Below are 24,363 nucleotides of genomic sequence, written 5' to 3' on the forward strand. Positions count from 1 at the left end.
GCGTTGTGTCTATGGACCTGGATCCTCATTTACCCAACAGGAAGACAGCATGTGAGCGCTTTCAAACATCTAACAAATCACAGAGGACTGCAAGAAGACAACCCGTAAGATTGACCTAAAAGGAGAAAGATCAAGTTTCAAGTTAGATTTTAACCATCTGCTCTTCACGTTTATTCGGTAAATCTCTGGCAACCAGTTTTTGTTTTTTGTCTGCATAAGGAGGTCGCAAATCTTGCTCTCAGCTTAAAAGCCTCATGGCTCAAAGTCCCTCAGTGTCACATCCTGTAATTGTCTGTGGAGTGTGGGTGGACCAGGAGAGAGTTTAGGACCGTTTGAGTCGACCTGAACGGCAGCGAAGCTGAGGGTGACACTTGTCTGGTTGTCTTGTCATCTAAGGGCAACTGAAGCCATCAGTGTGGACCATGTGTGCAGCAGCTCTGGAGGAGTACTGTGGGTCCACCTTCTGGGTGAGTTGAGGGTTAATGTAGCCAAAAGAGGCCACAGTGGGGTTGTGGAAAATACACTTTTTAGTCTCAAACACTGAAAAAGCTTCTGATGCACATATATGTTCACTGGCTAAACCATACACTGAATTTACTTGAATGCAGATGGTGGACATAATAACAGTAACAACTGTATTCCATAATGTAATTACATACAGTATCCCAGTAACAAGTACAAACTTTTCATTGTCACATGTTGATTCGATTTTGTTGACATTTTTCAGGTTCAAGTTTGTGGTATTCTTTTCTGGATGGCTATATACTGTAACTTTTATTCCTTTTATTTTGTATTATGCTGTTATGATAAAGTACTTACATTATCACCTCTGACACAGATTAAACAAAATTATTATTACTTATTATTGTGAGTTTAATCAAGTTGTTTTGTTGTATTGCAGGTCTTCTATATTGAATTGTGTTATTTTGCAAAGGTGGTCATATTATCAGTAAATGATAGATGAATATGAAGCACCTATTAAAGCTATTTAAGTAATTAAAAAAAAAACTTCTAAGATATTCAAGAAAAATGTTTAGGTTGCAATAGGTTGTTTGATTATACTTTAATCTGAAAGCATTACATAGTATTTTCACCCCTGTACACAGTGAGCTCTGTGAACACGTGACGCATGACAGACAATAATGATTCTTAGGTAAGACATGACTCGGCATATCTGACAGCTGCAGTGCATGTGTATGAGCCGTAACTTACATTACTATGATTGTAAGAAACAGTTGAAATGGAAGAAAAGTTTTGGATCAAATTTACTTTCAGCAGAAAAATATAAACTGTATTCTAATGACTTTAGTCTGGAGGTAAGACTTATTTTGGGTCCATTTAGTTGATAAGAGTGAAACACCTTCACATAAATACATACACAGACACAGACTGTACTGTTAGGCTCTATATTTTCTCCTGGTGCTTGAGAATGGAGACTTTAAAATTGCAAGTGCTTGAAATTAAAGCTTCAAAACCCCACAATTTATTCACTTTTTCAGGCTCTTTTGTTCGAAAACACATTAAACTCCTCAGTGTTCTGCTCCTTTCACTCCACATCCCTGTCACTTCATTAGCTCTCATCTCTCCATCACTGTCTTTTCCGGAAACACATAGTACACGTACTGCTGTGTGTACAGCGGTGAGCAGGGATTTAGGATTTAATCACATGTAAGTCACTCTTAATTACATTTCTAATCAGGGACGAGTGAGATGTCCCCATGGTGTAATATAGTGGGTACTCCAGGGGTACAGGGACAGGAGTGAGTTTGTGTTCACCTTTACCTGAGATCAGAAGAGGAGTATGGAGCTTATATTGAGTTCCCTCCTCAAATGTGTGTTTATGTATGTATGCTGTGTTGTGCTCCAGAATGATTCATATGTGGATAGAGCGGACCCAGACCTCCCAGTATGTGTGGAGCAGACGGTGCTAGTCTGGATCCCCCTGGGGTTCTTGTGGCTCTGTGCCCCATTGCACCTGGTGGCTCTCTTCCGGAGGACACAAGTGAACACAAAACACCTTTCCAAGCTCTACCTCTGCAAACAGGTAATACACCCAGCAAGAAAAAGAAATACTGATACTGTTTCAGTCCAGATGTGATGTTGAGGGAGAAAACAGGAGGCTGATTTAAATTGCAGTAACACCAGCAATAAATTCATGATTAATGACTCTTGGTTAAAGTTGTCAAAAAATATATAAACAATTCGTTCATTTTTAACTATTGATTCATCATAACTAGTTAATTTTCAGTCTCAGAAGATTCCCTTTGAATTCATATGATTTATTCACCAGTCTGTCTTTTCTCCCCTCAGATTGTTGTGTCACTGTTGCTCCTGACTGCCATAGCGGCCCTAGCACTCACATTAGGAGAGGATTATGGTCCAAACAAGGATCTACCTTCAACAGTGAAAAATCCTGGCGTGTACTACGCAAATCCTGTCCTGTTTGCAGTGTCATGGGTAAATGGGAAGTTTTTAAAAGCTATATTCGCTCTTGTGCTCAACATGAAAGGATGGCATTTTTTTAATGTTCTGACATTTCTCCTTTGTCAGATCCTGCTGTTGCTATGTCAGGAGGGTGTGAGACGGACAGAAGGAGCAGTTGACTCCGCCACTCTCTTCCTCTTCTGGTTTCTCCTTGTCCTGTGTGACATCTTACCTTTCCAGACGCTGCTACGAGAGGCACTCAGGCTGGTATGACATCAAGTTTATAACAAGGGATTTTAGCTATGAGAAAACTGGAATCATTACACTGACAGCAGTTATCAGTAATGCCCCATTCACTGTTACACCTCCCTCATTCTTAAACACTGTTCTTAACCCATATTTGACCATCAGGGAGAGATCAATGATGTCCCTCGTTTCTGCCTTTTCTACATTTCATTTGGACTGGAATTGATTGCATTTATTCTCTCTGCTGTGGCTGATTTATCTCCAGAAGACAAAGAGCTTGTAGAAAAGGTACCTAAGCACCAAGAGCAACAAATTTAATACATTCTGTGCCTTTGGTTATTCAGTCTGAGCCTTCATCACCTTATTGTTTCTTTCCCACAGAATCCCGAGGCAGGTGCACCATTTTTGAGCAGAATCACTTTCAACTGGTTTAACAGGTAAATACAGCAGCGAAAATCGTAGCAAACAAGCACACATTTGGGCCAAGCTGGGCTTCATGCTCACTTTTATTTTGCATTCCTACTCTTGCCAGTATGGTGGTGAAAGGCTACAAGCGGCCCCTGGTTCAGGAAGACATGTGGGAACTGAACGAGATAGACAGCAGTGGTTGCATCAGCACACGCTTCGAGTATTTTATGCAGTCCGATTTGGCTGCTGCTCGGGCCCGGTTACAGAACAAGAAAAAACGTGAGAAAGCTCAGGAGGAGGCCTTTCAAAACAGCCTCTCCAACGGCCTGGGGAAAGGTATCAGTCAGGATGTACTGATGATGGTGAGTATGAAGAAAAAAACCTTTAAATATTCAGTGCAGTATTTTCTCAAAAATATTTTATTTTTAGTAGCACTACTGTTCTCTACTAGGTGTTGTTGTATAGAATCAGCGTGTCCTCAAAGACTAACGTTCAAACAATGTTTTTCTTCAGGAGGAAAAGGGAAAGAAAGAAGACAAAAAAGAGAAGAAGAAAAAGAAAGAGGAAGAGAACTACCCCAATTCATGGATGATATCCACCATTTACAAGACTTTTAAGGGGGTTCTGTTTGAGTCCGCCTTCTTCAAACTTCTACAGGACTTGCTGGCCTTTGTCAGTCCTCAACTCCTAAAGTAAGTGAACGAAATCCTCTTTGAGGCATCAGCAGATTTTCACAGATTTTCTGTAGTTGTCCTGTAAGGAGCTAATTTGCCAAGAGTTACACTGAGATACTTTTTTTTTTATTGATTATGGTTTTAAATGAGTCAATTATTCCTTATGAAAAACATACAACACAGGCCCTGAACTTTCCAACTCACTCCCTTACTCTGTCAGCATTCTGTGATCATTAACTCAGGGTCAACACACAAATAGCTATAAACAATAGGATGGTGGACTGTTGGAGTGGAAAAGGCCACAAAAAAAAAAGATTGAGCATAATTTCTCACCTCTTTCATTAAGCACAAGATACATCTAATTGTTCACCTTCTATGTTTTATCTTCAGGTTCAGGAGGTTCAAACGATGACTTGTGAATGCTCCAACCTTTTAGCTCAAATATTCCCAACTCATTGATTAGTTTAAACATCAATTGATAAAAACAATGCCTGACAGGGGTGGGGAAATGTGTTAGGAAGAAGAAAAGCAATGTCAAAATGTCAAGTCAAATGTTATTTCTACTTATTTATCTTTTACAAATAAATATTACTTTTGAGCTGCAGCATAAACTACCCTTTTTCTTTTCCTAGATTGATGATCTCCTTTACTCAGGACAAATCCAGACATGCCTGGGAAGGTTATCTGTATGCAGTACTGCTGCTCGTGGTGGCCCTTCTGCAGTCTCTGTTCCTGCAGCAGTACTTCCAGCGATGCTTTGTTCTGGGAATGAAGGTTCGCACTGCCATTATCGCTGCTGTGTACAAAAAGGTAAATTCAGAACTGACAGCACAGCGAAAATATCTTACTTTACCTCAGAGGGTGTGGCAAAAAACACTGTGGCAGTGCATGTCATGAGAAATGAGTGACCACCTGCAGTTTTCAACTACCCATTCAGAGACTTGTCATCTGCCTGAGTGAAAACTCTGCACATGTGATGACTGCATGATTGTCATTGAGAAAAGGGATATTTCCTGGCTTGCAGTCTACAAGAGAAATTTCTTGAACTGTTCAGTAGCTTATGTAGGTGTGGATACAGTAATAAACGAACCGTTGATGTTTAAAAAAAAAAAAAAAAAAAGTTTTACAGATTGACATCAGAGTCAGTCATTTTTTCCTAAAGGGACCTGATCGATAGCCATGCCTCCAAAAGACCCCTGCTGCTCTGTTCTTATGAGTATGAATTTTAAGAAAAATAATTACACCTTTCACTTATACTTCCTTTCCTCTTCCCTCTTTGACCCCTGCCCCTTCTTTCTTATTTCTCTCTAGGCATTGGTGGTGTCTAATGACACTCGTAAAGAGTCAACAGTTGGGGAAACAGTGAATCTGATGTCAGCAGATGCCCAGCGTTTCAACGATGTGACAAACTTCATCCACCTGCTGTGGTCCTGCCCTCTGCAGATCGGATTGTCCATTGTTTTCCTGTGGATGGAGTTAGGACCTTCTGTGTTGGCAGGACTGGCAGTTATGGTACTAATGGTGCCGATCAATGGTCTGCTGGCCACCAAAGCCAGAAAATTCCAGGTCAGCAGAATTACACACACATACAAGATAGTTTTAACATCTTATCTTTATTACTTTTAGGTCACATTATGAATATGGTGTAAAAAGTAACACAATACACCAGGACACATACAATTACCAGTTACAACAACTCCAGATGACTTTATAGCTTGTTTCCAGTCTTTGTTTTGTATTTATCACTGGTAACAACTTTCACATGACCTTCTGACGTATGAACTTTTGAACAGTTTCTTTGATTCTATTGGACTCATGTTTACTCTTTTAGGAAGACAGAAAGTTGTGACCACAGAAATAATAATCAGTGTGATCAAAATGTATTGGATATTTTGGGAGATTACAGAAGACAAAATATATGTGTCAGTTAGTGTCAGTCAGTGAGTCAATATTGCAGTTTGTCAGTATCAATAATCTTACTTTCCCAATATTTCATCAGTTTTAAATCTCCTGTTAATCAGATGAATTCTTGACGTTCATAGTTTTTTTGTTGCTCCCATTCTGCCAACCATTTTTCTACACTATCAGTTCAACATGTTATCAAAAGTAGGCTACATTTCTCCACTGATATGCAGTATCTCCTTCCAGATCGAGAATATGAAGTTCAAAGACAAGAGACTGAAAATCATGAATGAAATACTCAATGGGATGAAGGTAAGCACCCTTATTCAGAAAATGTAGATTGTTAAAAGCCCACGATCAGTGGTTATTGGTATAGGCTCACCGCCTCTGCTCCATTTCTGTAAAAATAGTGCAGTGGGATTAGTGAAGGTGGGGGACTCTAAGTGAGGCCTTCCTCAGATGAAAGGCTTTTTTGCTTCAGGAAAAAGCTGCAGTGCCTTCTATTGTACTACATGCACCACCTGTGGTTTATCGGTATCATAATAGTATGAATGCTATCTCAATGTTCCTCCACCCTTTCCCATGTCTTCTGCGCTACTCCGTCTTCCTCCCTCTACCTCCCACCAGATTCTGAAGCTATATGCATGGGAGCCATCCTTCCAGATGCAGGTGGAAGGCATTAGGGGTCAAGAACTGATGGTCATGAGGAAGTTTGCCTACCTAAGTTCAGTCTCCACCTTCATTTTTAGCTGCGCCCCAGCTCTGGTGAGTCCTCACAAAAAGACAATGAGCAACAGGTGATGGACACTCTTTGTATGTTTTTTTTTTAACACTGTCCCTTTCCCAGGTGTCTCTGGCTTCATTTGCCGTGTTTGTAGCGGTGAGCCCAAACAATGTGTTGACTGCTGAGAAGGCTTTCACTTCCATCTCTCTCTTTAACATCCTTCGATTTCCCCTGGCCATGCTGCCCATGCTCATTGCTGCCATGGTGCAAGTAAGGACACAACAAAACATGGTACATGAAGACATACTGAACCATGTGCTAGATTAGCCCAATAACCATGTTCTATTACACTTTTAGACAACAGTGTCGAGGAAGCGCCTGGAGAAATTTCTGGGAGGTGAAGATCTTGATAGTGACACTGTGCGCCATGACCTCAGTTTCAGTAGGTTCATTATCATCATGTACACCTGTTCCTCTATTGAGCAGTGAAGTTTATTTACCAGTGAGGTATTTTGTTTGTTGTTAAATGTACTGTCCATCTGTTTTCATCTGTTAGACTCTGCTGTTAGCATAAATAATGGTTCCTTTGCCTGGGAAAGAGGAACAGAGCCCCTGCTTAAGAAGTATGTTTTTTGACACACACAATATTACACATTCTATTTGTCTCTGCTGTATTTCACTATAACACATTTATTGTGTGTGTATTTTCCAGTGTATCTTTGGACATTAAGCCAGGGAAGTTGGTGGCAGTAGTGGGAGCTGTAGGCTCAGGGAAGTCCTCTCTGATATCAGCCCTCCTGGGAGAGATGTACAGCACTAAAGGCTTTATCAACATTAAGGTGATACTTAATCTCTATCTTCATATCTGTCTAATAATACTAGTGGGTTTAGCCAAGGACATGTAATGTGCACAATTGTGTAAGTTCTGTTATGTGTTAAATAACGTATTTCAAACAATGTTTAGGTACAGAAAGTACCCCTGAACACTGGAGTTTATGAAGATGGTTCTTCATCTGGGAAAATTAAATATTTCACCCACTTCAGAGCAAAAAGTGATGAGAGAGTACTTGATTTCTCATCATGTAAATTCTTTAGGGTATTAAATGTTTCTGTTTGTCATTTGCAAAGTCCAAATGCGTTGTTGTTTTTAACAAGGCATCAATGCACTTCCTGTGCCCAGTCTGCCGGAACCTATATGCTTCCTCAGTGCTTCTTGGGTTTACTCACACCTGTACTTACAGCTGTCTAATTAATAGAACCTGTTCTTCACAGAAATACAGTATACATCTGTTATTCCACTCACTTGTTCAAAAAGCAGGTTGATGCATATTTAACAGGAAGTTTCTCTTTTTTCCCATGTTCCTTAAGAAAAAACAACATTGAAGGCTGCTGCAGCATTGTGAGATCTTCAAACTGTGGCCAATGCCATCTAATAAGGCTTTAGAACCTTTTTCTATAAAGAGCCCATCCCACTTTAAACGTGTGTAGTGTTTAGTATGAATAAAAACCTAGACTAATACAGTCTTTTGTTGCTCAAAAGGAACTCTGTGCCTGACTTTTAATGTCTGTATTTCCAGGGTTCTGTTGCATTTGTACCACAGCAAGCCTGGATCCAAAATGCCACTCTGAGGGATAATATATTGTTTGGCTCTCCTCATGAGGAAAGGAGGTACCAGGAGGTGATAGAGTCTTGTGCCCTGAACCCTGACCTGGAGCTGTTGTCTGGGGGTGACTTCACAGAGATTGGAGAGAAGGTAAGGCCAGGGCTCAAGGATATGAGGGTGGAAGATTCAAGGATTCAAGGATTAATCGTAGGAGTTGTTGCTGTGTGTGTCGTATTCTGTGTTACTCTCTGTAAACACATTCTGGATGTTCACTGAGAACACAAACACAATGATCAACCCTAAAACTACGGTCCAATAATGCCCCTCATTTTAAACACAATACAAGTGTTGTGTGATATTAATTGTTGGTCATTTCTCCCTTCCCTACCATCATTTTTGCATATTTTAGACAATTCACACCAAGTATATAAACATACTTAACATCACAATGTTTTTCCTGCTGTCAGAGTAGACATTGGCTTCCTTTTTTCCCCAGGTATGACATTTTCAAGTACCCTGGCACTTAAAACTTGCTCACAATATGTCTGCAAAGCACAAAATCTTCATTTTGTGCTGGTAGGAAGCTTTTCCAACTAAGGCTTATCAGCTGTCAGGCAGCATTATAATGAAGAAATGTTTTGGCCCCAAATTGAAATACCAGAGAAAAATTATATGCAAACATGGATAACATACTGTAGCTCCTTGGATTTTTAAGAGACACTCTGTATGGGTCTTTAAACCTAATATTGTCTTATGCCATTTCTTTTCACTCCCCTCCCCTCCTCTCCTCTCCTCTCCTGCCCTCAGGGCATCAACCTCTCAGGGGGTCAGAAGCAACGTGTGAGCTTGGCCAGAGCAGCTTACAGTCGAGCTGACATTTATCTGTTAGATGACCCCTTGTCTGCTGTTGACTCACATGTTGGAAAGCATCTTTTTGAAAAAGTGATTGGACCCAACGGAATCCTCAAAGACAAGGTTCGTGCTGAGCCGACATATAAAGTATTGATCTGTATTAATGTTTCACCTCAAAAGATCTATGATTTGAATATGGTATTGCAACTTACTTATCAATTAATCTGCTGATGAGTTTCTTGATTAATCATTTTCCAAAGCTGTCTTCAGATTTCTTGTTTTGGCCAACCAATGGTTCAAAACCCAAGGCAATCAGTTTACCATGATTTCAGAAGTTGGACATATCCAAATTTAGGCATTTTACCTCAAAAAATGGCTAAAACCATTATTCACTTATCAAAATAGTTTTCTGTCCATCAATTAATTGACTAATCATTGCAGCTCTAGTTTAGCAAAATATACTAAATGCATTATGACAGTGAACACATATCAGCATATCTTTTCTCTTTTTACTGTCACAGCAGGATTATGATTACACAGCTGAACCCCCGTGTGTCTTTGTTTGTACAGACTCGCATCCTGGTGACTCATGGAGTGAACTTCCTGCCTTATGTAGATGAAATTGTGGTCTTGGTGGATGGAGTGGTTTCTGAAGTTGGATCCTACAAAAGCCTTCGTGCCACAAAAGGAGCTTTTTCTGAGTTTCTTGGCATATATGCCAAAGAACAAACCAATCGAACCCATTCTGAATCAGGTAATTTAATCTTTGTCTCACTGCATTACGTACATGGTGTGCACATGGGCAACCATCATATAATTCAAAAAAGGGCTCCATTATATACTGTTTATGCTGCAATAATACTGGCTTTTTTATATTTATAGCAATACTTTATATTGACTATGTATTTATTTAATTTCCTCGAGTATATAATATAATGAAGTGCAATATTTCTACATGTTTGTAAGACACCATGTATAATATTGGACCATATGTATTCAGATAGTTGCCAGGATACTGCAGACATGGAGCTCATCCCTGAAAGAGAGGACACTCAACCTGACTCTCCTTTGGAAGACACAGTATCTGTTACACTGAAAAGGGAAAACAGTATTCGCCGAAGCCAGCGCAGCAACAGGTTAGAGCACTGCTCAAGTGGTGGGTCACAAAATAGACAAGACAGCTTGTGTGTGTGTTCGTGCCTGCGCGTGTGTGTGTGTGTGTGTTTAAGTGAGTGACGGTTTGTGTGGGTTTAATGAGCTTCTTATAGAGCACACAATCAAGTCATCACCATAAGATCTTATGTTTAAATATTGTCTCAGTTTTTCTTGTTTTCATGCACAGCATACAAAAGCCTTTTCTTTCAGTCTTTTCATGCTGCTTTCAAACTGCATCTGCTCTGTCCTGTTTTTTCTAGAGTCAGACTAAGAAAAAATAGCTCTATAAGAAAAGCAGAAGATGTAGACGAATCTAAGAAAGGCCAGAAGCTAATAGAAAAGGAAGCCATGGAAACAGGACAGGTAAATTGACATTTACTCAATACTCTCGACGACACATACTGTACCAGACTCAAAATTAAATCTGTTGTCTAATTTTCTTCTCTCTTTGAAATCAAGGTGAAGTTCTCAGTGTACCTCCAATACCTGCGGGCCCTGGGCTGGGGATATTCTGCCATGGTCTTTCTGGTTTACTTCATCCAGAACATAGCTTTCATTGGTCAGAACCTGTGGCTCAGTGACTGGACTAATGATGCATTGGACTACTACAACAAAACATACCCTGCCTCGAAGAGAGACACCAGGGTGGGAGTGTTCGGAGCCCTGGGAGTGGCTCAAGGTAACTGTTTATTTTTTATTCTTAAATGTTTTCGTATTCATATTAGTAAGCTTCAATTTGTCAGTGAATTACAATTCTCTCAGTTACATTGCACACTTCTGTCTCATCTTATTAATGATCCTGTTGTTTTACCATAACCTCTGCTGCAAGCTGCACACTGAGCTTATTTCCGGTCTTCTGTATCAAAGGAAGGAAAATACACTAATTTACTTTTTTGCTGACAGTTATATGAGAAGGTCATTGCCACTGTCATGGTTGTACCTTAAGTGTGGAGTTACAGGCAAGAGGTGATTAGCCTGCGCATACTGACTCACACAAGGTTCAGGCAAGTAAAACTGACATTTGCATAAATAAATAAATAAAAACATTATAAGATACATTGAACATCTCCAACTTCAATGAATGACCACACCAGCCTTGTAACCAAAAGAGAGACACAATACAATCAACCATTTTGGTTAAAAATAAATAAATAAGGCAGTGATTTAAGAACATTCATTAAGAAGGCACCTATTTAAAAATTACTACAGTCAGTATTTAGTAGCCTGATAGCTCAAGGAATAACAGAATGAGAATAGCGATTAGTTTTCCTCAGGGGAGCTAGGTAGCGCCGCCCCAAGGGCATTAGAGTAAATTAAGAAGGGAAAGACTCTCCCGTATGATTGCAGAGTTGGTTACATGAAGTTTAAAATATTGTGCATTTAGGTCTGTTAAATTTGGGTTTAATACATTTAATGACTGTACTTTGATGTGAGGCATCTTTTTGTTTGTTTGGTTCTCAGGCACTCCAGTATTATCACATACTATATATTATTAATATCATTTTATTATTGTTATTATTATTATCATATTATATAGTGGCTGGTAATATAGCCTTGAGCCGCTAACCTACAGCAGAGATGAGGAGCGGGGTAGATATCTATGAATCAAGATACTGGCTACTTCAACTACATGAGTTGTTCCTGATGAACTCTATTAACTATTAACTACTCATTATTTACTTATTACTTAAACATTTGCTGCTCTTTTTGTGTCCCCTCAAGTAAAGTAAAATATTCTCCTACAAAACTAACAAGCAGCTGCACCAGTGTTTTTACTGGTGATTTCACAATTAGTTCCTTAATAACAATCCAGAGAATACAGGATTCTAAAAAAAATCTTTTGATCATCATATTCAAAGCACATGGTGACATTTTCTTCAGCATTAGTGATGCTAATGCCTTAAAAGGGAATTTAATAAACAAAATTTCGACTGTGGAGGCTTGTGGAAAGGCAATAACAACACAATATGCCTTCCCCATAAATATATTTTAGTTTCCAGTGTCTAGAAAAATAGTACACAGGCATGAATTAAGCATTGCAGAATGATTAGAAGATGTAATGTCTCCAGGTCTGCTCCCCTTCACTCTTTATTATCTATAGTCCTTGATTCAAAGTTATTCAGGAACTTCCTATGAATAAAACATCTATTATATGTCCTTGACTCTTATCAGGTAATTTCTGATTTGGTCCTCACTAGTTCCTTAGTAACTGCTCAGGATTTTTTAGTACCTCATTGTAAAGTTTTTACATTTTTACTTGTCTCCTGGTTATACAAACAAGATGCAATGTGTTAATTAGTGAGCTTTATTGCTGGTGGTAGGCATTTGTTTCAATTTTGGAGAGAGTAAGGCAGACTCGAGCTACATGCTTAATACACAGACATGAGAGTGGTATTGATTATTTCATCTAACCCTTAACAAGAAAGTGATTAAGCATATTTCCCAAAAATGTCGAGCTATAAGTTGAACCTACTTACCTTGACAGAAAACAAGCATCTGCTTAGGCCCAATATTTATCCTCTCTGCCTAAATGATTTACTACTACTTACTACTTACTACTACTATTACGTTTTTAGCCATCAACAATTTAATTTAATCAAATTTTCCTCTGAGGCATTTTGTCAGGATGTAAAAAACACATAACTGGGTATGTTGTTGAAGTGAGGAGGATTTTATATGAATTTAAATAATGAAAAGGACAAAATAAGTATAGATGACAGAACTAGACTGTCAGAATAGAAAAGCTTGAACTGAGAAAGCGCAACTGTCATGTCAGTTGAAGTCTGTCAAACTGCTGACAGCTGCGTCAACATTTTTGATTCTTGTCACATGAGGCGAGCTTTTTAACTTCTGGTGATTTCCCAAAATATTATGTTGAATGACTGAATCATCTGCGATGACATGTCATGAAATACTACCACTTCCTCTGTTTCATTGGGGCTGGAGCACCATTTGCTGTGCCAAAGTGTTTTATTCATTCCAACTGCTTTATATTTAAAATGTGTGCAAGTACCTATATATATCTTTTCTCTTGAAGACCTACAGCAGACTAAATCCATTGTTGTTTTCTGTGAGGAATGTTTTTGCAGGTAGTTGATTTCTTCTTAAATATTATGAACACACTGGTGCATCCCAAAAGGCAGTGCTGTACATAGTGAATCATACAGACTCAAAGGCTCAGTCAGCATTCATGTGGGAGTTTGTGGACATCAAGACGGCACAAAAGTTTAAGTTATATCATTCCCTGTCCGTTTACAGAATAAATGAGTTTTTCTGCTGTATCTTGGTGAATAGAATAGAATAGAATAGAATAGAAATCCTTATTGCCCACTCACATTGAATTTGTCTTTGGCTTCAAACAGAACCACATGAAGCAATATTAAAATTGGATAAAAAGGACATAACACTACAGTTCATACAGACATACATACAGGAGCTTCCACTGCCATAGGTTTAAATACATGAGATATGACAACTGAGATATGACATCTACATATACTGGAGTTTGTGAAGTGATTGGTGTAACTGGGTGTGTTTACTATTTATCTGGGTTGATCATTAGAGAGGAAAGAGAGGTACTGCTGCCAAAGGACTCACCAGAGCACATCATGTTTGCTTAATTTATTCTTTCTGTTGCCTCATAACAGAGCTGTCAACTTTTCAGAAAACCTTGGAGTGAGATTTGAGGGAAGTTGAGCGGGCCCCCAATCTTTTTGGGGCCCTTTCATGGATCGCCACCATACATCAAAGACATTTTATTAAATTAGTACTTCAAGTAAAGAAACATGTCTATGCACAACAGGGGCGTAGGAAACATTTGAAATGTGGGTAGGACAATATAACTTTATTGGTCATACAGGGCACCTTGACGGAAATGTTTCCCATTCAATATTCCCATTGACAAATTATTTTAAACGGTCAAATCTCTTTCATCACTCACCACAGCAAAGGATCTCTCCACTGTCCCTGCATCCTGCACCTGTCTCTGACTCACTCTCATGCACCTAGATGTCAGGAGAGGTGGTAGAGTGATTATTTAGTGAGCAGTATCTATTCTTTCATGTTTATAATCAAAACAAATGATACTGAATATAAATACTGAATGTAAATACAACTGACTGTAAAGTACCAGACTGTGAAACTGGAGATTTACCCCAAACCCTCAGCAGTAGGCCAAAGATTGCTCCTCAAAAAGTAGAATATTTGTCAGTTTTATGAGCCAGTTTATAAATGAAGCAGTCAGGCTTTTATTAGTCAGCTCCTGTGCATAAGAGACTCAGTTGTAGTTAGCTGAAGTTAACTGATTACTACCAGTGATGACTTACTTTACCCTTTAAAAAAACAACTTTATGTCCATGTTGTCTGGGGGTGCAAACATCAAACCAAGAGACTATCAACCAAAAACAGACCAGTCCTCTCTACAGTAACAACCAAAAACAGACCAGTCCTCTCTACAGTAACAACCAAAAATAGACCAGTCCTCTCTACAGTAACAACCAAAAATAGACCAGTCTTCTCTACAGTAACAACCAAAAACAGACCAGTCCTCTCTACAGTAACAACCAAAAATAGACCAGTCCTCTCTACAGTAACAACCAAAAATAGACCAGTCCTCTACAGTAACAATCAAATGAAAACTAACCACTCTCCTCATCTTTTCACTATTTTAATAACGTTGCAGTAGCGCTTCTTGACAGTCAGATAACTGAACAGTCTGTGTAGAGGCTTTGTGACAGAAACATAAAGGCGACAAAATACTAATATTTAGTTTCAGTAAGTTAAAATTGTCCTGAACATTGTTTCCCGGTGTCTGTCAGCAACCGAGCGTCAGCAGTGTGTGTGTGTGTGTGTGTGTGTGTGTGTGTGTGTGTGTGTGTGTGTGTGTGTGTGTGTGTGTGTGTGTGTGTGTGTGTGTGTGTGTGTGTGTGTGTGTGTGTGTGTGTGTGTGTGTGTGTGTGTGTGTGTGTGTGTGTGTGTGTGTGTGTGGTATCAGTGAAAACGTGGAGCAGAGTTTCATTGATTTGGGTTTTTCTCTCAATAAACAAGAGGAATGGATTCAATAATGAAGCACTGACACAGCGCTCTGAAAACAGTGCAGAGTGGATAGACTGATGTAATGATTATAGACATGGTAGAAGTGTGTGTGGGGGTCCAAACTAATAATTTTAAAAAGATAGTTCAGTATTATTTTTGACAGCGTGAGAAATAGCAGCGTGACGTGAGTGCGTGTGAAAAAAGTCATTTGCGACTCTCACTCTGTTTGTGTGAGAGGTGACAGCTCTGCTCATAATCTTCTTTTATTGCAATATTTGTTAATTATTTAACAAATGCAGCAGGCCCCACTGTCTTTAATTTCTCCCTGTAGTCAATTAGATGCAGGGTGTAAAGAGAACAGGGTGAGGTTACAGCCTGAAGGGCAGAGTTCAACTGCTTGTAAATGATAAAGGATTGGCTGATGTTTGTTTCTAATTAACTAATCTGTGTTATAGTGTATGGTGTTGTTTCACCAAGCTGGCAACTATACCACCTGGACTACAGTAATAATTATTATTATTTAAAAATAAATAGGCATATGCCTGCACACATATGTGGTTTGGAGAATCTATTCTCTCATCAGATGATGGAACAAAAACATGACTGAAAGTCATAAAATTATGGCTGGCAAACCCATAATCCTTTTCCAGCTGTTGACATATTGTGATCCTCTATGAAATTGCTTTTATGCTGTCAAACATCTAGCAACAGAAAGAAAAAATGATTCATCACCTGTATTGTGATACTCAAAGAGATTCGCAAGCGACAGAAAGGTGTTTTTTTTAATTTAATGATTGGTGCATCCTGTACTTTAAGTATTTGTCAGCATGTCATGAAGTTTTTGTTTATAAGAGTTGGTGATCCTCTCCTGGAGCAGGAAACGTATGATGATGTTTGTCTCACCAAAACTGAGAAAAGTGATGAAGTGCGCTCCAAAAGCACTGCTCAAGCTTATTCTGTCAGTTGGTCTCTCATCTACATTAAGTATTTCTGCTGGATTTATGAGATGGAACCACTATTGATAATAAGATGATATGTGCATCTTTTATGTGTTCTGCTTGAACTAATGTGGTGCTTCACTTAGCAGATAAGCAGCAAAACTTTTGACTAAATGTAACTACTTTGCAAAAGGTGATTACTAGATTGATGTGCACTTGAGTGTGGGCTTAAACAGGTTTTTTTTTTCATTGGACTGTAAGATTAGGAATTACACTATTATATCAATCATGCCTGAGTGATAAGAACATAAGAACTGTATTTTAGCACTTCCCTTACAGAGTTGGTGGATGTAATGTATATGTGTATATATATGTATATTTGAGATGATAAAATGCAGTTTTCTTTGCCTCATTTTGTGTGAAGGAGCATTAGGGTACTACATCTCCTGATGAGTACTTTGGAACCTTGCATTGCAGCCTCTGCCAACAGTGTATGAATAGGTGTGTAAATGGGTGAATGGTGGCGTGGAGTAGTCAGCACTTTGAGTAGTTGGAAGGCACAATACAATTGCAGCCCATTTACCATTCACTTGGATATTTATGGATAAAAGTTTCAACCATTAGAGAAAGTGCACATGGGTCCAAAGTTCTTTTCCCTAACCTCATTCATTTTTTTGTACAAGACTAGATTTCATTATGTGAAGGTGCAATCATGTATTTTATAAAATAATTTTATTTGCAGGTGTCTTTGTGTTCCTTGGTACACTGCTCCTGGCAAATGCTTCGGTCAATGCATCTCGTATCCTGCACTCAAGGCTGCTCAACAACATACTGCGAATTCCCATGGAATTCTATGATACCACACCCATTGGAAGGGTTGTAAACCGCTTTGCAAAGGTAGGATTTATCATTTACCGTCTCAGGGTTTTTTTTCATTTTTTTTCCAAGGTTGTGATACATTTATAATTATAGTCTTAATAGGGTAACTCAAATAAGTCTATGCAGTAGGAATGGTTCATTAAGGTTCATTTTCAAAACACACCATAGTTTTGAAGGTGTAAACTTTACCTTGAATTATATAACTGTAGCAGCTAAGCGTGGTGTGGTCAGTGCAGCTTAATTTTCTCAGTCACACTACCTGCTCCACTCCCAGGTTACACCTACAGTAAAAACTATATCTGTAGACATTTCTCTCCCTAAAATATGTGTTACACAGCTGGCTTGGTCTAGTTGGGCATATATATATATATTTCCATGGGTTAAAAAATTGAGGAATCTATCTATATTGGATCATTTTATCTGTTCTGGGTTCCTTGAAACTAATGTAATAGTTTTTTTTTTTTTTAAATAAACACTAACTTCTTCAACACTGGTCCAAAAGGACATTTTCACAGTTGATGAAGCCATCCCACAATCATTCCGCTCTTGGCTCCTGTGTCTGCTGGGTGTGCTGGGTACGCTGTTTGTCATCTGTCTGGCCACCCCTTACTTCACCATTATCATCATTCCTCTTGCCCTGGTCTACTTTTTTGTACAGGTAAGTGGAACAAGATAGCACAGGCAAATGTGAATAAAAAACACAGCAGAGGGAAAAGAGATTAAAGAAAAGCAGTGATTTATCTCTTGAAAAGAAAGTGAAAATAAACAAGATAATGGCTTGTTCCTATTGTTAATGGAATTCAATTAAAACCTCCACTGTGATCTGTTGATTTCTCTCTTTACCTAGCGCTTCTATGTAGCGACTTCAAGGCAGCTGCGTCGATTGGACTCAGTGTCTCGCTCTCCTGTATACTCACACTTTGGTGAGACAGTGGCGGGTCTGTCGGTGATAAGAGCCTATGGCCATCAAGAAAGATTTCTTAAACACAATGAAATAACTATTGATGAAAACCTCAAGACTGTCTACCCATGGATAGTGTCAAACAGGTCAGATATTGAACACTAAATGTACCCTCAAACACAAATCATTAACAAATCCTAGCACATTATTATCCTTGTGGGATTTTCAGAGTGTTGGTAAAATGATGAATTTGCTTTCATGCATGTTTGTTCACTCTACAGGTGGCTGGCCATTCGTCTGGAGTTTCTGGGAAACCTGGTGGTGTTTTTCGCTGCTCTGTTTGCCGTCATTTCCAGGGACTCTCTGGATAGCGGCCTGGTTGGCCTGTCTATATCCTACGCCCTTAACGTCAGTTGCTGATACAATCACACTCTGATGATGTTGATTTCAATGGCAATAATAATTACACTAATAATCATGATGTTAGCAGCAATAATAAGGTGTAATAATACTAAAAATATAAATGCAGTCCTCCTTCTCCTATTGGGGCTTTTTAGGTAACCCAGACCCTCAACTGGCTGGTGAGGATGTCCTCAGAGCTGGAGACCAATATTGTAGCTGTGGAGAGAGTGAGTGAATACTCAGAGATTGAGAACGAGGTATGTCAAATACAGAGCTTCTCTGTACTGTCAAAAACCACTCTGTAAACATGAGGTCACCATCAAATTACTACCATTTAACTTGAATTGTGCTTTAGCTGCTGACAGCACATTATTTTTCCGTTGATTCCTTTCATTTTTTTATGTATTTGATGATCATTTAAGTTTTCTACTTTTGACACAGACTTTAGAAAAGAGCCTTTAGATGGTGTCATTAGCATCTTTCTTTCCTTTATCTGCCCATACAAGAAGGCACAGATAAATAAAACAAAACACACAATCTAAGCAATGACCTCAAAAAATGAAAAACAACACTGTGTCTGTGTTTCTACAGGCCAAATGGATAACTGACACTCGGCCAACAGAGAAGTGGCCTGAGTCAGGAAGAATGCAGTTTGAAAACTACAAGGTCCGTTACAGACCTGGTTTAGACCTGGTGCTCCATGGAATCTCCTGTGACATTCATAGCACTGAGAAGGTCTGTATGTGTCTCTGTGTATATAATGACTATGAAGGATTTATCAAAGTGTGAATGTAGACTGCTGAAAAATCTCTGGATCAATAGTTTTGTGTGGATATATACATTATTCATTTATTACATGCAAATACATTGATATTAAGATCAACTAAACCTGCATAACCAAATAATATAGGCTAATATATAATTTAGGCTGCTATTCTGCTGCTATGCGCCTGTATTGACGCTCCATGACCTCATTGCACTGATTCTTGTCTATTGAATTGCAGCTATTTATTTATTCTTCATTCTTTTATATGCTATTTATTGTTTTATTCTTTCCTTTATTTTAACCAAATGTACTGCAAAGATGCCTTTGTAAATTTCATTATACATTGTATAATGACAATAAAGACTATTCTATTCTAATATAGCTTCATCATTAGAATTAGATGTGAAAGGATTTTAACTCTGAAGTCAGTGTTATCACTGACTAAACAACAGTTTATATTTTACGTATTGGTGGTGAAACCAACCATCTAAAAGAAGAACACATACATCTGAATCTGTCCTCAGTTCCCTTTCATTTTGTGCCTTTTATCTTTGGAAAGCAATGTAATGTTTTGTTTATTTCAGTTTGGCTCAGTTGCTTTACTCTGTAGTGTCCTTAGCTGAAATTATTTTCCCCCTGTATTTGAGTTATTTTTTTGCTATATCTACAGTGTGCAGAATGGCTGGCGCATACAGATACGTAGCCTCTGTAATGGAAATGCCTGCAACAAACCAGAGATGAATATAATACATATATCATTGTAATACCTCAGGCAGGGGGTTTTGTCATGTACCTATGTTTAAAATGAATCTCTTTACCAGGTGTTTTTGCAGCTGGTTTGAAAGATTTCATGAACTCAGTATTGGCTGAATCACTAATGTATGGTATGAATCTGCAATAAGCATAAAAGCATGCAGTTATCCATGTGAAAAAGATTTTACACTTTTATGTACATATCCAGAAACAGATGGTCAGTGACTGTACGTTATAAAAACCATATGAATGATTTGCCAGCCATTTTCTTTCACCTAATATGCTGTCTCTCACTTCAGATTGGTATAGTGGGTCGCACCGGAGCTGGCAAATCAAGCCTAACCAACTGCCTGTTCAGAATCATTGAAGCTGCTGAAGGTCGTATCCTCATTGACGACATAGATATTTCCACCATTGGCCTGCATGACCTCAGAAACAGGCTCACGATCATACCACAGGTATGTACACAAAAAGAAAGACACTATAATGCACACAAGGCATTCAGTTCTAAATGGTGCACTGACCTCTCTAACCCTGTGGGAATAGGATCCAGTGTTGTTCTCCGGGACCTTGAGAATGAACCTGGATCCATTTGACAGATTCAGTGATGAAGAGGTCTGGAGAGTGCTGGAGCTCTCTCATCTGAAGGACTTTGTAACAGGGCTGCATGAAGGATTGCAACATGAGGTCTCAGAGGGGGGAGAGAATCTAAGGTACTTCCGAGAAATACACAGATACACAATTCAGTCAACACTGACGAAAATGGCACAGAACATATTTGATGCCCAGTTGATGGATTGCTGTAAATGTTTATTTGTAACCTACAGACTTCTGACAATATGTATCAGTGTTCTAACACACTATAATAATACAATCATTTTCTAGTGCATTAAGTATTCATTGCTTCTGTAATTGCCCCGTGCCCTTACGTACATTTAAATCAATTCAAATCGAATCTGGTGTCTCAGTTTAGTAATCAGGTAGAGATGTTAGACTAAGCTTCCACTCTCATTAAAGATATATTTAATGTGGTTCAATCTCCTGTTGAAATGGTGGTAAAAACCATTTGCTATGTTGTTTTCTCAGAAATTATGTTTCCATACACACTATTTGTTGCACCCGCCAGTGTGGTGATTTCCAGCATCCTAAGATAATTACCTTGTCATTGAACGTGCTGTGAGTCCACTTCCCACAATCTAAGCTTAATGGGTTCTCTTTACATTCCACCTACACAGCTCAAGTGTTTACCTTCAAATATCCTATGTCAATTTAAAAACCAAAAAAATATATATATATTTTTGAAACATGTCCATTTGTGCTCTATTGTAACTATTTAATGCACACTCTAAAGACGGTCTTTTGAAATATCAACACATATCACTGTCCTTCCAGTATTGGGCAGAGGCAGCTGCTTTGTCTGGCCCGAGCACTGCTGAAGAAATCACGTATCTTGATCCTGGATGAAGCCACAGCAGCTGTTGACCTGGAGACAGACGACCTAATTCAGAACACCATCCGCAAAGAGTTTTCACACTGCACTGTCCTCACTATTGCCCACCGCCTGCATACCATCATGGACAGCTCCAGGTGAGTTGCTGTGTTGCAAATGTTAGCCACTCCTTTCTCTTCTTTTGTTTTGCACACCACTGGGTATTACACATCATTTATGTAACATGTTCACATTTAGTAATTCCTCCCAGAAGTAAATTAATTTGTTGTCAAAGTAAATAATAAAACAAATAATATGACGCAAATAAACTAAAAAATAGCACATTATACCTCCTGACTTTTATGACAGTATCAAAATGACAAACTTCCTTTTGACAAAAACTGGAATAAACAACAAATACAGCATGTAAGAAGCTATTTATTTGATATAATCGTCTAAATCCAAGTCTACTTACTCAATTTTTCAGAGCTTTCAGCCATATCACAACAATATATATCAGCAGAATTTTCTCAGTTGTCATGAGCTGTAGATATTAAATCTTTGTGGGTTTATAGGTTTAGTTTGGTTCTTAATCTTGAAAACAACAACTGACAGAACAATCTCAGCTCTACTTACTTGTTTCAGAGCTTTTAACTCTACCTGACAGTCTTCATCATCAGATGGAGCTTGCTAAATTAGAGTTAGATTATTTTTGTGTTTCCTTTCTTCTTGTTTTCAAACCTTAGCCATCTGTTTCATTCTCAAACAATAGGCTAGTCTGATTCAGTATCAATTTTAATGGGCCAGGTGTTCCAGCACTTAGGGTGCCTCCTCTTTTGTGACAGAAGTCAGATGGTCACAGCTGTGAATTGCAAATAACCCCCCTACATACATCTTTGTAGAGAATCAAACAAAAACATCTGTTCCAATTCAAAATCCCGTTTGGTTTCTTCTGGATGTGTGTGCAGTGCGATAGCCTTGAGATAGGGGTGAAAAGTGGTGTTGGGTATGTGTATTTATTCAATGTATTCAACACTCAACATTTCACATGAAAAGGTACTTCCATATCAACAGGTCACTATGCATACTGAGGATAGCAGTGTGTTTTGAGCTCTATGCCCTTCTTCTTGTCAACTACTCTTCAAATCTTCCTTTTTTGCAAGCAAGGTCTTCCCAGTTTTCTTTATATTGTGTCATAATTGAAAATAAAAATAACATCATGATACAACAACTAGAGAAAATGTAGTAAGCAATGATAATAGCTTATGGTTATCAATTCTGCACAAGGTTTTTAAACTACCTTTTTGTGCACATTTTTCAACAATAGAAAACAAATGACTAATTGAATAAATGAATTAATCACTCTTCACCAGAGATCAACAGAATTTAAGCATTTAGAAGAAAATTGCCCACCTAAAAATTAACTGCTATTTTGGCCCGTTCATTCTTTTTACCATCAATATATCCATCCATCCATGCATCCACATTACCTGCTTATTCATTTCTCAGGTAGACTGAATTGTATCTCAGCATCCATTCAGATAAAGTTATGGACAGTTTATCAATCAATCCTGTTTCAAACCCTGTTTATTGCAAGCCTGACACACATGGAAAAACATAAAATCTGACAAAAATCCATACCTGAAAAAAAGCCCACTCTCCCCTCCTGTCCTTATTTCTGGACTGACTGTACTTTCAAATGTACTATACCTCTTTGTCAGATCCTCCTGGGCAGTAATGACACACTCCTCTTGTACACTCAGTGAGTTTTGTCTATTTCCTTCTTCTTCTGCAGGGTAATGGTGCTTGATGCTGGTAAAATTGTGGAATTTGATACTCCGAGCAACCTCCTGGAAAAACAAGGCCATTTCCATGCATTGGCAAAGGATGCCGGGATAACACAAGCAGAAATCACAGCTCTCTGATTTTGCACTTTTGGTTGTTTTTTTAGGATGATTATTATTGCATAAATTGCTTTTTTTGTTTGATTTTAAAAGCTGGGTTGTTCTTTGAAATAATGTAATATTTGTGTTTATAGGAAACAATATAAATAAATCATATTCTGTATGTAAATCATTTTTGTATGTGAACAATAAATATGCTTTCCCAAATAATGCACAGTTGTTTTTAATAAAGGGCTGTTTAAAAGTTAAACTAGTGCCATATCATACTGACCCTCATATCGTAAAAACATTTTATGTAAAATAATTTAGTAATATATGGAAGTTAAAGAACACTATGAAAACTGTCATGATTTTTACAGATAACTTTTGGTTTAGTATTCTGCTCTATTATACAGAAGAAAAACATTAAAGCAACAGTTATTGCATGTTTTAATACTTGTAGCATTTTTGTATTTGAAGTGCATTTTACTTAATGTTGGTGATTTTGCTTTCGTTTATGTTTTGTCCTTTGGGCCAGTTTATCTTTGTAAGATCAGGCACATGAGTACACACAAATTTACATTTTCTGAACAGATGGTCCTGCATGTTAAAGCAGCTATAGTGGTATGTTTAGGATTACCCTAACCCTAACCCACTGTTGTGACCATTTGTATGTATTTGAGTGTGTTTGGGGAGAGGGAGACAGATTATGTGCATCCAACAGAAATTTCTAATTAATGCATTTTATAATCCCCTAAACTAAACTAATCCTGACACATTTCCTTACCAAGCCCTTACCTACAGAGAAACCCTAGACAGAAGCCCCCTCAGTCAGCTGGCTCTTGGACACTTTTCACTAACACAAGCAGAGTCCCTGGACAGAATCCCCATTAGACTAAACCAAATTATAAGAAAACAAAAAGAAAACTATTTGACACATTGGAAACAATGCTATTTGGCCCTAAACAGAGAAGACTCAGTAGAAAAACAAGGTAAACCTTGACCATGTACAGACTCAGTGAGCACAGCCTCACCGTAAGAGTCAGCTGCATACAGACCAGGCTCCCCAGAGAACACAGACTGCACACCCACTGCATACAACAGGAAGTGGAAACCGAGCTACCCACCTGCCAACAGTACAGAGACATCAAATCTTGCATATCTGCTGGGTGAATAACAGCAAACACAGCAGCAACATTTGTGAGCAGCTGTGACTAGAAAAGGGCGTCCAATGGACAACAACCACCATTAAGATTGTCAATCACCTGTGTACTCCTGCACTGGCCATTTGCACTGTGTTCATCTCTGTACATAGACAATGATTGAATAAATTAATTCAAAAAATATTTTAATGTGTTTTATATTCATATATATATATATATATATATA

General features: G+C 38.4%; 1 protein-coding gene across 1 annotated transcript; it reads left to right on the plus strand.

The window, feature by feature from the left end:
• On the plus strand, window positions 1-23,206 carry abcc2 (ATP-binding cassette, sub-family C (CFTR/MRP), member 2). The gene is made up of 32 exons (XM_062431107.1): window positions 1-467; window positions 1,868-2,044; window positions 2,311-2,457; window positions 2,551-2,691; window positions 2,836-2,958; window positions 3,052-3,107; window positions 3,203-3,440; window positions 3,592-3,770; window positions 4,385-4,562; window positions 5,064-5,318; window positions 5,901-5,966; window positions 6,282-6,419; window positions 6,502-6,648; window positions 6,736-6,820; window positions 6,935-7,001; window positions 7,091-7,217; window positions 7,956-8,132; window positions 8,790-8,957; window positions 9,405-9,588; window positions 9,835-9,970; window positions 10,250-10,352; window positions 10,449-10,668; window positions 16,704-16,858; window positions 17,343-17,498; window positions 17,688-17,887; window positions 18,023-18,149; window positions 18,299-18,400; window positions 18,735-18,878; window positions 19,962-20,120; window positions 20,209-20,375; window positions 21,055-21,249; window positions 22,887-23,206. The coding sequence occupies exons 1-32, from the start codon at window positions 423-425 to the stop codon at window positions 23,014-23,016; spliced, it is 4,692 nt and encodes a 1,563-aa protein (XP_062287091.1). The 5' UTR covers window positions 1-422; the 3' UTR covers window positions 23,017-23,206.
• Window positions 23,207-24,363: the final 1,157 nt, after the last annotated feature.

Source organism: Scomber scombrus, chromosome 12, assembly GCF_963691925.1.
Source record: "Scomber scombrus chromosome 12, fScoSco1.1, whole genome shotgun sequence".
Lineage (NCBI taxonomy): Eukaryota > Metazoa > Chordata > Actinopteri > Scombriformes > Scombridae > Scomber > Scomber scombrus.

Coding starts and splice junctions, on each gene's coding strand:
- abcc2 (XM_062431107.1), top strand. CDS start 423: ATGTGTGCAGCAGCTCTGGAGGAGTACTGTGGGTCCACCTTCTGG. Junction 3,441..3,591: donor GTCAGGATGTACTGATGATG/GTGAGTATGAAG, acceptor GTTTTTCTTCAG/GAGGAAAAGGGAAAGAAAGA. Junction 10,669..16,703: donor AGCCCTGGGAGTGGCTCAAG/GTAACTGTTTAT, acceptor TTTTATTTGCAG/GTGTCTTTGTGTTCCTTGGT.